The sequence below is a fragment of the Lissotriton helveticus genome, chromosome 4_1 (assembly GCF_964261635.1).
Source record: "Lissotriton helveticus chromosome 4_1, aLisHel1.1, whole genome shotgun sequence".
NCBI lineage: Eukaryota > Metazoa > Chordata > Amphibia > Caudata > Salamandridae > Lissotriton > Lissotriton helveticus.
Genome location: NC_136063.1, coordinates 674,203,325 through 674,220,978, shown reverse-complemented (window position 1 = coordinate 674,220,978; position 17,654 = coordinate 674,203,325). Strand labels below are relative to the sequence as shown.

Sequence of the window (17,654 nt, the reverse complement as noted above, 5' to 3'; positions counted from 1 at the left end):
ATTCTTCCGACCCCTCCTCGCCCTACGGGTTTACTGAGCATCCTCTCTCTGGTAGAGAAGAGGGATGGGAGCCAACACCCGGTGACCAATCTCTGGGAATTCAACGGATGGCTGGTCTCCCATCACTTCAAAATGGAGGGCATCCATCTCTTACAACTCAAAGACTGGCTGGTAATATTGGATCTCAAGGATGCTTACCTGATGGTTCCCATCTTCTCGCCACATCGACTATTCCTACAATTCCAGTGTCAGGAATAGACCTTTAAATTCAGCTCCCTTCCATTGGCCTTTCTTCAGCTCCCTGGTGCTTCACTAAGGTACTCAAGCCGGTGGAACTCATCGCCCTCGATTGTATTTGCCCAAATACAATCGAGGGCGATGAGTTCCACCATGGGGCCACCAGATGGAAACACTCAGAATTTTCTAACTGTAAAACCAAGAATGTTGTTTACCTGGTTCAGTGCCCCTGTGACCAAATTTACATTGGCAAAACCAGACAACAAGTCAATACACTCATTTGCCAACATCGGTCCCGAATCAAAAATAAAATCATGACTGCCCCCATGGTTGAACACTTCTTGACTGCCAACCATGATGCCAATGACCTTAGATGGACGGTATTGCATACACTACGTCCATCACAGAACAACACAGATCTGGACAGAATGCTCCTTAAAAAGGAAGCATACCTTATTCTGAAATTTAATAGTGTACAGAAGGGCCTTAATAGCTTGTCCGAGATTGCGAGACTTTGATCCAGTTGTGCCTTTAGTCCTGATGCCCGGACGGGTCGCGTCTCATTTTTTCCTCAGTCCTAATCGACACATTACATGTAATCCTCTCATTAGCACAGCACAGCATGAACTACAAATCCCACAAACCCTAGCACACATCCAAGTGCTTTTCTCCATGGCAACAATGGTGGCGTCCATCTTTGGATCCACGCAGAACGCTGGAAATTTTGACCGAGTAACACGGAGGTAAGCATTGCTCCCGTGGCTTCCCGCCACTGTCTTTTGTTTACTCTCGGTCAACGCGATAACGAACTAAATCGTTCCCGCTTGCTTTTAGCGGAAACGGTGCCCGGTGAAAATCGTACACGCCGGCTTTCGAGGTGAAGTTCGATCGGAGATCTAGACCCCTTGCACCGACTTTGACCGAATCTAAAAGGTATGTCCCTTGCTACATAGTATAGTTTTCGGTGACTATTTTAACTACAGTCCCAAACATCAATCTTCGACCCTTTGTACACACAGCGTCAATGACCTCACTCTCAGCGAGAATTTACAGAAGAGTTTAATTTCCATATTAAAGGCAGCCGCCCCCGTCAAGTCGAGAAACAGTTGACGGTATGTTCATTTTCAGTTCATTTTTAAATCAATTTGGCATCACTGCATATTCTGTCAGCCACACGTCCTAGCTGTGCTAATGGAAACTCACCTTGTTTTAGGAATTTCCGCCTATCTGACTCCTCTTGGAGCCCATCCAGCCTGCACTGACAATTGTCCTTTGAATTTGTTTTCGTTGAAGATCTGGTAGGTCCCTTGGCTGTATGTCACATCACAGGGAGCCCTGTCTTTTTCACCCAAAATACTTAAAAACGCCCTCTTTTTTTTTAATTTCACAGACCGATTAATTGTGCCCTGATGAGAATCCGGAACACAAGCTCCTGGATTCGAAACGCGTCGGCCAATTAGAAAAGGATAACTTGGACACCAGCACTTGCTGGTTGATAAATAATTCCGAATTTGCCTTCACGCTCCTTTCCTAATTTTCTTTCCTACTTTCTTACAATTTTTCTTTGCTTCAAACAAATGTCTTATTTATCCGTCAATGTGTTTATTATTCATTGCATTGCATATTTAATGTCACTGTCTGTTGTAGAATGTTTTTCATTTTTGTGAACAATGACTATATTTAGTTTGTGAACACTTTGTTGTGTAGAAAAGTTTAACTTTAGTTCTAATTCACATTGTATATATGTGTTTGTCTGTTTATAACAAGTTGTTTTTGACAAAACAGCGTTTAATTCTAAAAAATTGATTGGTATAAATAAAAATACCTAGTTGAGTACGACAAGCAGCGTTTTCAACTTTCCTTAAATGTGGGTAACAAAGTAAGTGGCGGGGCACTCTTTCTTGATTACTCATTAACTTAGGCCCAGCCTCCCCACTTGTCCTTTAGGGCCAAGCTCCCCCTTGGGTTCTTAAAATGGGCAATGTATCGGCAATATGCTACATCAAGCATGGGGGGGGGGGGTATTGGGGTACTCGTTCCAAAGCCCTTTCAAATCTGGCCAAGTACTTTTGGGAATACTGCCTAGATGTAGCAGATCTCAGTCATGGCGGAACATCTCCCGGGGTCAGCCAACCAAGTTCCGTATTGGCGATCATGCGGCTTATGGGACACAAGTTTATGGAAGCTGTTTCCGACCCTGTTCCTAGCTCTCTCAGAGCAGTTCGGTCTGTTCAAGATCTACTTCTTTGCGTCCCGACTAGACCACCAACTTCCACTGTACTTCAGTTGGAGATCTGACCCCGGTGTGGTGGCGGACAATGTGCTCCTCCAGGACTGGTCAGTGGCGAAACGCTACGCCTTCCCACTATTTGCCATGATAATGAGACTGGCGGCACATGCACATAGACAGACGACGGATGTGGTGACCCCGATGTGGAAGTCGCAAGTTTTGCTTCCAGCTCTGATGGAACTCTCTTGGGATTTTCCAATCTGTCTACTCCAAGATCCATCTCTCCTGACTGATCCAAGAGGGAATCCCCATCATCTGGTGATGAACGGCACCCTCCAACTTATAGTGTGTAGGATTACAAGGCTTGTTGGCAAATGCCAGGATATTTGGGAAGCACTGCAGACCTCCTCGCTAGGGCCTGGGTGGACGGTACAGTCAAGAGCAAACAGTTGGATTGGTGCCTGCAACGGGATTTGAATCCTGTGGGGTCAGATTTTGACCACATCCTAAATTTTTGGGCAATCTTGGCCTTGAAAGAAATGGCCTACAGATCGATCAATATCCCTTGGTTAGCAATCCCAGCAGGACATGCTGGGGTGGCAGGTCTCCCTGTAGGGGAGCATCCCCTGGTCTGGAAGTTAGTCAGGGGCATCCGTTTGTGCCTTCTTCCGGAGCCTAGATACTTGGTGCACTAGGACGTTAATATGTTCTTGAACCTTTTCACCTCCTGGCCAAGCAAAAGTACCTCTCACAGACACAATTGTCAGCAAAGTTGTCCACTTTTTTTGTGCCTCATCTCATGTTGGAGAATCTCGAATGTTTGAGCTCTAGATATAAAAGGGCGGACTTTTACCCAGGATGGGGTCACTTTTCAGGTTTCCAGACGAACTAAATGTAACTCTCGCTTCATTTCTTATCCGGCTTTTCAAAATTCCCTGAGACTATGTGTGGTATGCTGTATCAAGCTGTATAAGGCTCTGACAGAGGATCTTGGCCCCTATGGGGAGCGGCAACTGCTCACTGCCCTTCTGAAACCGTTTAGGGAGGTCTCTTCCCCTACCATTACACAATAGGTTTGATGGACCATGCAAGAGAAAAGCATTGACAAAAAGGTATTTGGGGTGCATTCTACCAGAGACACTATGGCTTTGAAAATGTTTGCTCTCGGACTTTGTTGGGAGTACTTTTGAATGGGGCAGACTGGTCTTCGGATTTGACTTTAAAAGGTTTTACTTCAAGCACTTTCCTCCACTGCAACTCTGGTGGTAGATAAGCTTTAAACTAGCCTAATCCTCACCTCTGGGTTCTGACATAGAATAGAAAATGTCCTACCTATCGCAAAGTAAAGTTTCAATTCTATTAAGGAATCCGAGGCGAGGATAAGCCCATCCAATTTTACTTCACTGCTCACCCCAACAAGTTGGATCTGCTGAAGAGACATAAGTAAACTGTTTCTTATTGGTGGTATACACAATTTTCTGAATTGTCTTACTTTTTCTTCTGGTTGAGGGTATGAAACCTTTCGTTCTTTGATAGTTGGTAATGCTTTGACATTTGTCTTTTGCCTTGGTGTGTCTAAGTGGATTACATCTTGGCCTGCTGTTTATTACAGGATCGGAGGCTTCTAAACAAGAGTAAAATCTTTCACGTCCAGTTTATGTCGCAGGAAAAAAAGAGTGAAAGGAAGAGGGGACTAATATGGATAAAGGCACAACCTGGATCCCCATTGAATAACCTTTTCACCTTCATGTTCCCTAGGTTTTATGGCAAATTAAGTTTGTTTGCTCTAATGTTGTGTTCTAGTATGGCTGCTGTTAAATAAAATGAAGAAAGAAAAGCCTACACCTTGCCTCAGAGTCCTTAATAAAATATAAACTTTTCTGTATGATAGGTAGCACATTTTTCATTTTGATCCAAGCACAAATGAATGATTGCCTACAGATTAGAATTTTGAGCTGTCACGGATTACCACTCTCTGCAAATTTCTCCTGACCGAATTCATCAGAAAAAAGTGAGGAAATCTCAAGATAAAATGCTAAGACATAAATGCAGTACCCATTGTGGCAAACACCAATTGTTGTTAGTGAAGCACCAAAGTGCCTTAAGATGCATGTTGCACTTTATAAGTAACAACTCAACTCAAATGATATCTTGCATGTATGTTTTCAATATATTTAGTGCGTGCATCCAGACACAAAAGGCATGGCTGGTGGCAATATTAGAAGCAATTCAACAGAAATGGTGGGTTTTGACTCTTACCCTTTGGTAATGAAGCACTTTCACCTGAGGGATAGCTCAGGTGTCTAACACATGACCTATAGCTAAACTGAGATATAGCTCAGCTATTGGAAGAAAGCACAAAAAATGTATGTCTTACTAAAGGCATACCTCTGCCGCATAAAGCAAAAACCTCTTTGATTGGTTTCCAAGATTGGATAGTAAGACAGCTGTAGAAGTTGCTTTTACTTATTTCTTGTGTAGTATTTTCTCCATGGTAGTGTCCATGCAGAGGAAGTGTGCCAGCACTGCCCTTTCGTAGACATTGTATAGCTGTGTCCTACTGCTTCAAACAAGTGTAGTTTGTCAGAAAACGCTTATGAAACGTTATTCTGCTGTCAAACTAAGTCTGGGTCTGTCAGCATAACTCTTATGTTGGGTAGAATAGGCCACCAATGCAAAAAGCATTCCACAGTGAACACACTACTTTGGGCACCTCTTGTTTCAGTGTTACAATGACAAACTGGTAAACATGTAGCCTGCGTGGTTTCTTTTGTGTTCTCTATTCAGGGTTCATTGCTATCCTTAGCGTACACATAGAGGAACAACTAATATCGAGAATACAGTCATTATTTTCAAAGGATTTATTTAAAGTTTGCAACAAATGTTGCATTTTATAATGCACACTGCGCCGGCAGGATTTAAAATCAACAATATTTTAATGGATTTGAAAATGTGTGCCCTGGGGGCTTCAGAACACAACTGAAAGCACGGTTACTGTTATCATTACATCTGCTATTAAGAGCTTATATTTCTTTTTTTTATTGGCATGTTTGCAGGACATTGCTCATCAGCCACACATTCTATATGTTATGAAGCTTGACGGAATACTTGTACCCTTTGCATAAATGAACACAATTGTTAACAAACTTATTTCAAGGCAACTATATTTTTTGCCGGATCTTTAGGTCTGTTGGCTTTGTGCATCGATGTGGCTCAGCCATCTCATATGAAACCGGCTCACGGTGGTGTGCTAACAACTATTTAATATTGATTTAGGATAGTACAGATTCTGGCCAGAGAAATTCGCAGCAGGTAATATTGCCAAGTGGTTTGCGAACTCAATTGGTCAATCGCAGAAGGAAAGAAAGATGCATTAAGAATCAAACCAATGACGTGTCAGTCACACATCTGGAATTCAGGAGCACTAACCTACTAAACTCAGTATTCTGAGACCTGTATCTGTGTGCAGCCTCAAACAAGAATATGTTGCAATGTCCCGATGAGCAGACTGAAAACATACCTTTGAGCAACAGCCAGGCCGGAGCTGATTTGTAAAAATGGAACTAAATATATATTCCAAAAGGTCACTGCCATTTCACAGACGGAATTGGAAAAAAGGCCAAAGTCTTGCAATAGCTGTGCAAAAATCCGTTTGAAAGTTCTTTACAGTAAGATCTGTAATAGCTGCTTTTTAGTTCTCATGTCACTCATTCCCTTTTTTAAAGAGCTCTGTCAATAACCGATAAACACTGTTAAATGTATTAAGGCAGGTTTGTTGTATTTGTATCCGGTTTGACTAGTTTGTTTTGAATGCACAAGTTATTACTCTACTTTCTGGTATTGGGTTTTAAGGATAGCCCCACTTCATTGCTTGAAGTGTTAGCCCCACCCTACATTGGTTGACATGTTAGCCGCCCTGGAAGTTAGGATCTAGTTGTGCCATTGATCATTATTGATACTCTCCCGTTCTTGTGAGGCCTATCTACCACATTCTCACCAAATATTTATCTTTCTCTTTTACCTGCCTTTCTATTCATATGGATTTGATCTCTTGCTTAATGGTCAAGGGCATCTCTTTGCCCTGTCTCAACCTCATAATATTTTTCTAGCCACATCACTAGTCCATAACATGTTTGCAGTCAGAGAACACATGGATTGACTGTTTTTAACCCCTCCCATGCTCATGACGAGCTGAGCTCGCATGCGGGGAGAATTTCCCTGCTGTGCTGAGCGTTCCACGGCAGGTAATGCACCTGTGACGAGTTGAGCTCGTCATGAGCACAGGAGCGCCGTGCCTCATGACGAGCTCAGCTCGTCATGAGCATGCGGGCGCCGTGCGCGCCCCCCTCCCCCCCCAGCACAGCGGGGGAATAACCCCTGCAGCGAAGGGGTTAATACAGGCCTGGTAATATTCCACCACACACAATGCAACCTGGGTACTACATTCAGGGGGGTGTCAGCAGATATGCAAAAGTACAATAATCAAACCTCTGGATGCCTATACAATTCGGAAATTCCTTTGTTAACTAGTCTGGTTAAAAGAACAAGCTTTTGGAAATATTGAACAAAGTACACAAGGGTAATTTTGAAATAGGGTTAGTGACCTAAGAGGAGAAGGTTAACTTTTGAAACCAAGAATATATCAGTAGAGTCCTGTCAATGATTAGAATGGGGGCAGGGGCGTCAGCCATACATGTACTGCGTCCTTAGGCCACTTACAGAGCACTGGGATTGTTTTAACAATCACAAGACTGGGAAGCCTGCACACTTCAAAAAAAGATATATAGAGGGATCAACGATTGTGGACGAGAGGGTCTGTTTTTAAAGCTTTGGGTACATTCCCTTTGGTAGACATCTATTTAAGTGTGTCAAGTGCAATAAAACAGGCATTCAGGCACATTTCTATAAAGTGTTTGCAATTGCAATCCTGTTGGCGCAACCTTAGAAACTCTAAAGTGCATCATTTTACAGCGCCTTTTGCAATAAATGTGTAGACAATAGCAACTAAGAAAATCTGCGAATATCTGATCTCAGTAGAAAGGGACAGCTAAGTATCACTGGCTTATTTTACTGTGTGTGAGAAGTACAATTGAGTAAGGCACAATTCTACTAATAACACTAATGCTCATATTCAACATAAGATTTGTGGCAATGAACCATATATCCAAGTTGGGGGCAGAAGACGCAGTATACAAGTAGACCCACATAGATAACCACTAACTCAGTGGAGAACACAGGTTTGCATCTCGACCATGTTGTCTCAGGCTTTCAACCTTGCGAAAATCAGTTTTATTGAGTTGACAACTATTTTTAAGAGCCTGAAAACAGGACCGGACTTATGTAGTACATGTTATAAATAACATAGGGCCACTGAATCTTTATCTGGATGAAAGTTTTAGGCAATAAGCGCTCCTCTTCAAAGACTTATGAGCAAAGGACTTTAACCGCATGCGTGCGGCTGCGATTTTCGCGCTGTGCGGCTTTTTTGAAAAGACCGTGTTACATGACGAGCTGAGCTCGTCATGAGCATGCGAGCGGCGCAACTCATGACGAGCTCAGCTCGTCATGAGCATGGAAGGGGTTAAGAGCGTTTTAAATTGAACTTTCTCATGTATGTACTTAGCTCAATATCTGAAGTGTATTCCAATTCACCATCACCATATAATATTCATTAATAGAACAACATTTTATTAAAATAGCTTGCCTCGACACTTACCGCACTCACCTGGTTTGAGATCCAGCACAGCAAGAGACTCCGAATGCAGGAAGTACAGAGTTGGACTAACAGTAAATAGCACATAATTGTCATGACGTTCATCCAAGATAATGAGCACGAGATCACCAACCTGGAAGCTGAAAGAAAACAAAATCAACGTTAATTAAGGTACACTGATACTCAGACACTGCTACGTGCCCAAACCCGCCTGAACTCTCAGGACGTCAGCTATTTCATACAAAAATTAAATGTGGACAATGTCACGCATAACGATTTACAGACAATCAACATTATCGTATTCTCAATAGTAGAACAGCGTTCCATATTCTGAGTCTCGCTGCTTGCTCTCCAACGAATAAATCGGGGCCTGTGACATCCTGTCAATGTGACAGCATGGCAGTCCAGGCAAGAAGTGAGTGTAGCGCCATCCTTACTAGATGGGGCTATGGCCACTGAGATCTGGCGCTGGTTTGGCTGCTGGCCTATGGTCTCAAATGACCTGGACAGCTATGGCCTCAAACCTGGTAGTTGCTCCACTTCCAAGTCAGGGGGGTCCTGTGAGTTCCGTGGGGGAAAGAGCTATGCTCATGTGGTTGGGACTGTGACGGGGAGGTCTGACGAGGAAGTAATGACCTGGACAGCTATGGCCTCAAACCTGGCGGTTGCTCCACTTCCAAGTCAGGGGGTCCTGTGAATTCCGTGGGGGAAAGAGCTATGCTCATATGGTTGGGACTGTGACGGGGAGGGCTGACGAGGAGGTAATGACCTGGACAGCTATGGCCTCAAACCTGGCAGTTGCTCCACTTCCAAGTCAGGGGGTCCTGTGAGTTCCGTGGGGGAAAGAGCTATGCTCATATGGTTGGGACTGTGACGGGGAGGGCTGACGAGGAGGTAATGACCTGGACAGCTATGGCCTCAAACCTGGCAGTTGCTCCACTTCCAAGTCAGGGGGTCCTGTGAGTTGCGTGGGGGAAAGAGCTATGCTCATGTGTCTGGGACTGTGACGGGGAGGTCTGACGAGGAGGTAATGACCTGGACAGCTAAGGCCTCAAACCTGGCGGTTGCTCCACTTCCAAGTCAGGGGGTCCTGTGAGTTCCGTGGGGGAAAGAGCTATGCTCATGTGATTGGGACTGTGACGGGGAGGTCTGACGAGGAGGTAATGACCTGGACAGCTAAGGCCTCAAACCTGGCGGTTGCCCCACTTCCAAGTCAGGGGGTCCTGTGAGTTCGGTGGGGGGAGGAGCTATGCTCATGTGGTTTGGATTGTGACGAGGAGGTCTGACGAGGAGGTAATGATCTGGACAGCCAAGGCCTCAAACCTGGTGGTTGCCCCACTTCCAAGTCAGGGGGATCCTGTGAGTTCGGAGGGAGGAGGGGCAGGCACTATGTCAATTTATGTGAGAACTCCCGCTTCCCCAAACTCTAGTCTAAACCTACCCAAGTCCTATAAACGATTTGCTGAAATGTATTACAAACGTGGATATTTTGCCAAAAAGAACATGAAAGTATATAGAGTGATATTTTCTGGCCTACGCAATTCATACAACTATGCAGATCCGTAATGAGAGCAAACAACATTTTCAAAGACTCCCCAGAGGAGTCTTCAAATCAAAAGATGTTGCACAGACGACTTCTTGCAATCAACAAGTGCTTCCCTTGTAAAAGATTTAGAGGGAAGACGTTTCCAGCATGTTAGGCACCGTGATGGAAGGTTTGCAAAGGGGTATGCCAATTATTATGTTAGATAGAAACAAGAACCCGACTTCAAAGCTTGTTGGACTGACTGCCAATGAAACAATCTGGAAATGGGAGTAATGCGTTCACTTCATCTGAGCCATACAGGATGGGAGACAAAGAAACAAAAAGTTACTGAGCACATTTGACTGTGTTTATAAATAATGACTGGAGTTGGCAGAGAGTCCCAGAGCAACACATCGATTTGTTCGGACTTTAAAACATGTTTTATTCAGAGACATAACTAAAATTATTGCACCAGGTGCAGTGACACAGGGGACTAGGAATGAGAGTAGCTTACTACGATCCGTTTATATCTGGCTTTCATTACCTGACTGCGGTTAGAGGTCACTGTCTCCTTACTCACATCGCGAAAACTTGCTCCACCAAGTTTGTTTTTCTTATCACGGGGTGCAAATCCGTTAAAGTCCACTTTCTCATCCTGCCCTGACCAGCAAACAGATACTGTTCGTATCAAGAGCTGGAAAAGGTACGTTACTTACATTTGGGACTCTTCTATTGTTTGTCCTATAAACCCCACCCACTGCACCAAGTACAGAAACCGAAGCAGGAAGACTTCGGCTAAGTTTGGTCTAGCAGGGAAGAGATCGCAGGCTATCAGCTCAGACAAACTCCTTGAGAGGACTGAGCTTATGCACAGACCTGTTCGTGCCACGATTCCCTGCATCCCTACTAGCGTTCCTCTCCGTTAACTTCCTTTTCTCTAGGTCTACACTGATGTCATGACCTCATGAGCTAGATGGGAAGGATGGAGAGCGCTCTGCAGGAAGTGTTGCTGTAGGACTAGAAGGGCATGAGACACTACAGTGAATCAGGCACTGGAAGGAACGGTGAGGGGATGCTGTAGCTTCCCCCCCAAAAACATACTGGAGTTCTGAAGGTGAAAGAGCAATAAAGATGCCTTTAAACGTTCTGTTTATCTGGTCCTATTTGCCTTGCGTTCAACTGCATAGGTCAAACGTCAGGGCATCTCTGTTCCTTATTCTTTTAAAAATGAAGCTGGCGTTTACTTTTCTTTCTCTGACTGAAAAGTGAGAGGATTTTGTAAAAGTGACCTAAGTGACAGCTTGCTGAGGGCACAGGAAGTAAAAAAAAAAACAGCTGTGCGATGTAATTCACACCAACATTTAAATGCCTGTAAACTTTACAGGTTTCATATCAGCAATTAGGAAAGCACAAATAAAGCACATTTTGGTTATTCTGAAAAGTGATGGAGATTTTAATAGGGTCAAAATAAATCGAGACACTTGATGTTCAAATGATAAATATGTGCTTAAAACTTGATTTCCATATATCGTTTGTGTGCTATATAGTTTAATCAGTAAAAATGCATGTCTGTGTAGCAAAAAGAAACAAGCATTGGAAATGCAATACTTCTTGCATTTGTCTGAGTTAGAGCTATTGGCATTGTAATTGGCAAATAGCTTTACTTGTGTGTTATGGAGTTTATGCATGTGGTGTGTAGTAGAGTTATGCAGGCTTGATTTGATTAGGTGTGGAACTGTGAGGAGTGGAATTGTGTGGTGTGGAGTGGATTTGTATAGTGGAATTATGTGGCATGGTGTGCTGGTGAATTGCATGGATAGAAAGGTTGTGGTACTGATGGAACTGAAATTATGTAGAGCGGCATTTTGTTTTATGGTGTGGAATTATGTGGAATGGTATTATGGGTTTTGGAGTGGTATGTAGTGGAGCTTTATTGTGTGGTGTGCTGCTGAATTGTGTGGTATGATTTGGAAGTGTGTGGTGTAGGCTGGAAGTGTGTGGTGTGGACTGGTTGTATGTGGTGTGTTGTGTAATTGTGTTGTTGAGTTGTATTCTGTGGTTTTGTATCGAATTATGTGGTGTGGACTGGAACTGAGTGGAGTTGAATTGTGTGTCGTGGAACTGTGAGGCTAGCTTTGCCTATGTGATTGCAGGGAGGGAGGTATGCCTATGTGAGTGTAGTGTGAGAGGTGTGACTGAGTGCAGGATGAGATGTGCTTGGTTGAGTGCCAGCTGAGTAGAAGCTTTGCTGTGTCTTTGAGTTTGTAGTGAGCAGGGTGCTTGCAATGTGAATGTCTGCTGTATTCGTCAGTGTTGGGTAACTGAAGAAAAAAGGCATTTTTACAAGATTTAAAACACATGCACACTTGACAGCACAGAGGGCTGGCATGAAATCACAAATACGATTTCATTACCCAGCCTCTTTTCTGTTACACCAAAGCAAAGAAAGAGAGACTACAAGTTAACACGTGGCAATTGCTGAACCTATCTGAAAACGAAACTATTGTGTCCCCTCATGAAAGGGTGTATTTAGCAAAAGCGTCACAGTGGCAGTCCCAGGAAAATTAAAGGAGGAGCACTTAGACCAGTGGAAGTGCTTTCGTCTTTTTAAACAACTTTGCTGATCCCACCATTACTTTTCTATTTGTACTCTTTCCAAAGAGGTGAGCATGTTTAACTTTTCTCTCCTTTGTGATTTTTTCCATTGCACCATTTAAGTCTATTCAACTTTAAAGAAATTTTTATTGGGAAGATTTCAACTAGAAGTTTAATCTTGCTACAAAGCTGTAATGGGAGATTGATATTATGCTTGTAAATTAGATGAGAAAGAAACAAGGACAGCAGCCTTCTGAAACCCTGCTCCTGTTGGTTGTACTCGCACTGCGTGTGAATCTCCCCCTTCACAGCACTGTGTAGGAAGCTCAGAAAGGGATACGTTGGATGGAACCTTATTCACGATGAAAGGCGTACCAATAACATTTAAAATAAAAAAATAGAAAACAAGCAGCGAAGAGCGGAATGTGGTGGGAAAACGTCCAAAGAAAAAGTAGTGCCCCAACCTACATAAATGGCCAGAAGGGAACTGATCCAGTAACAGGGTCAGTCTCCAGGGCGGAACAAAACAGCCAAAAGGTGGAAATTTTGAAAGGCAGAATTAGGAACCAATGAAAGGCAGTGGGTGAGGTGAAAGCCCCAGAGCAGATAATAACATGCCAAGAGGCGACGCATGCGCTTCCTAGGCATGACTTAAACAGTGGTGACTGAAAACGGAGCAGCGGGACACCAGTAATGCTTCCATGCTAGAAGGGAGGGACAACCAGAAGAAGAGGTAGGAAAGTGCACACACGCTAACAAATACGAAGCAAGCAAAATTAAGTGACACTAAAGATAAACAATGGTAAGCAATGGGCAGACTGCAAGCCCACTGTGAGCAAATAATAGGTCTCATAAGAGACAGCACATGAGCAATTTAATAGGTGAGACCTAAAAAGGTTCACTTACTACACGCACTATCAACATGATGGAGACGGACAGAAAAATGAACCAAAAGGGAGGACATGAGTCATTGGTATCTGAGACAAGAGCAAGGAACCCTGTCTATGTCACAACTTCCTCTGTGATCTCCTGCAATGGGAAGAGCAGGAATGGATTAATCAGGCTGCGGAAAACATTCAATACCACCATCGCCACAGCCAATGGGGGCTGGTAAGGCACCTCAAGTTCTGCTGCACACTCAACCAGACTGAATCTGCTGCAGTGTACGGAAAGACTATGAAGATATCCAACAAGTCTCCCCATGAAGGAATCACTGTCTGCAAAGGCACCACTGGAAAGCCCTCTTGTGCACACATGCATACATGACCAGGAGGATACAAAAAGCCAGAAGAGCTAGCAGGAACATGACCAATAAGACTGGAACCTGGGCCAATTCTCAAAACAACAAAATTAAATACTGAATGTCCCGAGTCATCTGAGAAGGCAGGAAAGATCGGAGAGATGCACTATCAAGTACTACCCGATGAACAGCAGAAATGAGGGGGCCCCCGGTGGAGCTTTCGGTGCAAATATAAAAAAAAACAGATCAAACTGTAAAGATGCTCCCAACTGCAATTAGTGCAGCAGCATCTCTGGAGACCTGACTTTCAGGAGTCAGTCCTCCAGGACGGTGAGCAGTTACCTTGTGTCCTTTACTAGTTACAACTCTCAGTGGGTCAGCAACAATAGGAGCAGCAGACTTGTGTTTCTGTTTCTCCCTGAAGATGACTTGGTCTCCACTGTTGAGCACAGTGCTTCAAACACAGCGGCATCTGTTCATGTAGGTTTTCATTTTGTAGCACAAAATGGCCCAGCTGGGCCATTTTCTGCTACATTTTGAAAGTAAGACAGATTCTGTCTTAGGAGACTTAGGGGCTTTGAATCTCCGGTCCGTGGCACCTACAAATTTAAATAAAGCAGTATTTAGGATAGGCGCAATTGTGCTTGACCCCATTCCCCGGTCTGTTTTTCAATTAAAGGTTTTCATTTTGTGTTTGAGAGAAAAATCAGTGATTTGAAGTTTATCAATGTCAATAGAACTCTCAGTGTTCCGTTGTGGCAATTTGGTTAGTATGGCTCTCCCAAACATTAAGGTGGTAGGGCTCTCACCCGTAGTAGAATGGAGAGTTGAACAGTATACACGAAGTGTAGACTGAAGAACTGATTAGCGTTCAAGCTTTTCAAGCGCATCATACTGAGCGGTCTTCTTCAGGGTACTCCTAAATCTCTCAACCACACCATTTGCCTGTGGCCAGAGAGGTGTGCTTTTCTGATGCTTGGCATTCAAATAAGTGAGAAAATCTTTAAAACCTTGACTATTGAAAGGAGGGCCATTGTTAGATTTCAAAATCGAAGGAACACCCCATGTTGCAAAAATATTTTCTAGCCTCTCAATTACCCTGTCATAAGTAGTTGACAACAGATCTTCCACCAGGAGACAAAAACGGAAAATTCATCAACAATTACTAGTAGATGATGGCCATTGTCAATGGGTCCAAAGAAATCAATTGCAATTTTCTCCTATGCATGCCTTGAGAGATTGGGCACGTTCAACGGATGTGAGGTTGTCTTAGATGACAGACAGTTACACACATTACAAGCCTTTAGCTCTTTTCCAACTCTTTCATCGAAACAAGTGAACCACACTCGGTCTCGTAAAACTTGTTTCGTAGCAACGACACCAGGTGTCCATCATGTGCCGGTTCACTAACTTGTTGTCTTAGATCAGGCTTCTCCAACGGGTAGCTCGTGAGCTACTGGTAATTCTCCGGCTACCTCCAAGTATCTCTTCAGTATGCAATCCGGCTTACTGAATTAAAAGCTTCTGCTTGATTGAATTAGTAGGTATATACCAATATTGAAACGCGTGAGTTTGAGATGAAAATGTGTGTATTTTCAAGAATCGCAAGTTGATATTTGGAGAAAAATAGCTGAATTTCAATGGAATTTCCTATACAACCATTCAAACAACTGAGTTGGGGAAGGCTAACTGTGTCATGTCAGTGCCAATACAGTCTTCAGCATGCACATGTGCTATATAAATCCATGTGTGTGTTTAAAGCTCATATTCAAGTGATAAATCATTTGGCGTTGGGGAAACATTTCATTGGTGTGAGGGGCATTACACAATGGCTGGTATGTATTAACATTAAGGCTGGTAACCTTGCTGATACATTTAGGTGATCACTGCTGATCGTCTTAAATGGCGTTGTCACCAATGTAATCTTGTCTGATGTGGTCATTATTACAACACTAATAATAATAGTAGCTCAGGAAGATTTTTATCGAACATAAGTAGCTCTTAATACAGAAGAGATTAGAGACCCCTGTCTTAAACTCTCTGGTATGATGATCTTGAGCTTTGTAAAATAATGCCTTTACGGTAACAAAGTTCTTCTTGCACATTTTTGAATTTCTGGTATTCAATGTCATCATAAAGAGGCTGTGTATGCTTTCGCCACCACTGATGTTTCATAATGTCTTTGAGTATTAGCAAATTCCAGTTAGTACTCATGGCAGCAATGATTTGTTCTACCAATATGGCAGCTGGGGTACTGGACTTCACAATGAAGTTAACATAGGCATCAACCGCTTTAGAAGTAGTGCCATTGCACTGTATCGGTACACATGAGGAGTAGGTAGCAGGGTTTCGATCTTTTCCTGGGCGATGAATAATTGTGTAATGCAATTGCAACCCCCACCTCTCAATCCAAGGGGAAATGTTGGCTTTAGGATTGCGGAAAATGGTAAGCAATGCTTTGTGGTCCATGGCAACTGTGAAGTGTTTTACATACAGGAACACATAAAAATGCTCACGATCCCACACTACAGCTAGGCTTTCTTTTTTTAGTTGTGAATAAGCACGTTCTGCCGTTGACAAACTTCGACTAGCATAAGCCATAATGTCTCTTGGGGCATTGGAATGTCCCATCTACTGGGCAAGGATGGCACCCAACCCCACGGGGCTTGCATGAACAACAACCTCAGTCTGCAATTTCAGATCAAATTATGCCATTTCAGTTTCGTTATCAATTGCATGCTTGATTTTCTTGAAGCTTTGTTCACATTCACTTGACTATGTAAATTGGACATTTAGTTTTGTTAAGTCTCTCAATGGGGCACTTAAACAGTTGAACAGTAACTGGCCACAACAATGAAAGATCTCAGTATAGTTACATCATGGGGGGTAGAAGTGGATGACAAGGCCTGTGCTTTATTTGGATCTGGAGTCATTCCCACATCAGGAAAAATATGACCAAAGAACTTGAGCCTGGGTTGAGGAAACTCACACTTTGCAGCATTTAAAGTGAGACCTGCATCTGCAAGTATACGATACACTTGCGTAAGCGCTGTATCATGTTCCTTTCATCTGGCCCCAAAAACGGACATGTCAGCAATGTAATTGAAAACATTTATATCTGGCTTTATTATGCATCAAATGACATCCTGAAAAAGTTTGGCAGCTAATGACACTCCAAAACGTAGACTTTATTTCAAAACAAACCGACATGAGTTGAAAAGGTAGTAATATACCTGCAGTCCTCTTCCAGTTCAAGCTTGTGATATACCCTTTGTTCAAATCAAGGCGGGAAAAGACTTCAGCCCCGTTCAGCTGCGTAATCATGTCAGCAATGTGTGGACTGGGTGTAGTTCTCTTTCGATCTCCTTTTTTGCTTGGTGCATATCAACGCAGATGCGCACAGCTCCTCCACTGTCCCTTTTCGCACCAGCACTAAGGTTGATACCCATGGAGCTGGACCAGTGGATCGCTAAATTATATCATCCTTTAATAGTGTATCAAGTTATTTCTCAACAACCTCTTGTAAATAGAACGCAATTCGATGATGTTGTTGAGCTACAGGACAGAAGTCCTCATTTATGTGAAGTTGCACTTTCATGTACTTAAGTTTTCCGAGTCCATGAAACAAAGATGGAAACTGATTCACTATCTCATGATAGACACTGACATTCTAGTTTACAGAAATATGCCCCATGTCAACAGCAGTAATGAAACTGAGTAAACATGAGGTCAATGAAGTGCCTGGCAAGACATGAATTGGAGCTTGTACTTTTGAATTTTTATGCTTCACAGTTGTTAAGAATGAACCTTGACTTTGCAGTGGTGTCAAAACAGCCCAAGCATACACTTTGGTTGTTGACGCAGTGAAACAGGGCGCTGGAGACAGTTCCTTGCACTTTTCCACTGGCATAATGTTTATTGAAATGCCACTGTCTATGATAAAAGGTATGGGGGCACCCTTTCACTTTCAGTGTGATCTTGGGACAGTGTCCAAATGAATTTCGCACTTTCACTTGTCGGCCTAGCTTTGACCAGCATTCTTCCTTGCAAGAAGCTAATCCTACATGTGCATGCAATCCAGCAGTCAACATTGACACCGCACAATCATCTTCCT

General features: G+C 43.2%; 1 protein-coding gene across 6 annotated transcripts in view; it reads right to left on the bottom strand.

Moving 5' to 3' along the window:
- RB1CC1 (RB1 inducible coiled-coil 1) overlaps positions 1-17,654 on the bottom strand; it is a 647,143-nt gene that overhangs the window by 30,104 nt on the left and 599,385 nt on the right. For 3 of the 6 annotated variants that reach the window (XM_078687307.1, XM_078687309.1, XM_078687308.1), the window contains one exon: positions 8,184-8,320. In XM_078687307.1, the coding sequence (XP_078543433.1) occupies positions 8,184-8,320 (137 nt within the window). The remainder of the gene's footprint in view (positions 1-8,183; positions 8,321-17,654) is intronic. The other 3 variants (XM_078687311.1, XM_078687312.1, XM_078687313.1) reach the window with 1 other exon arrangement.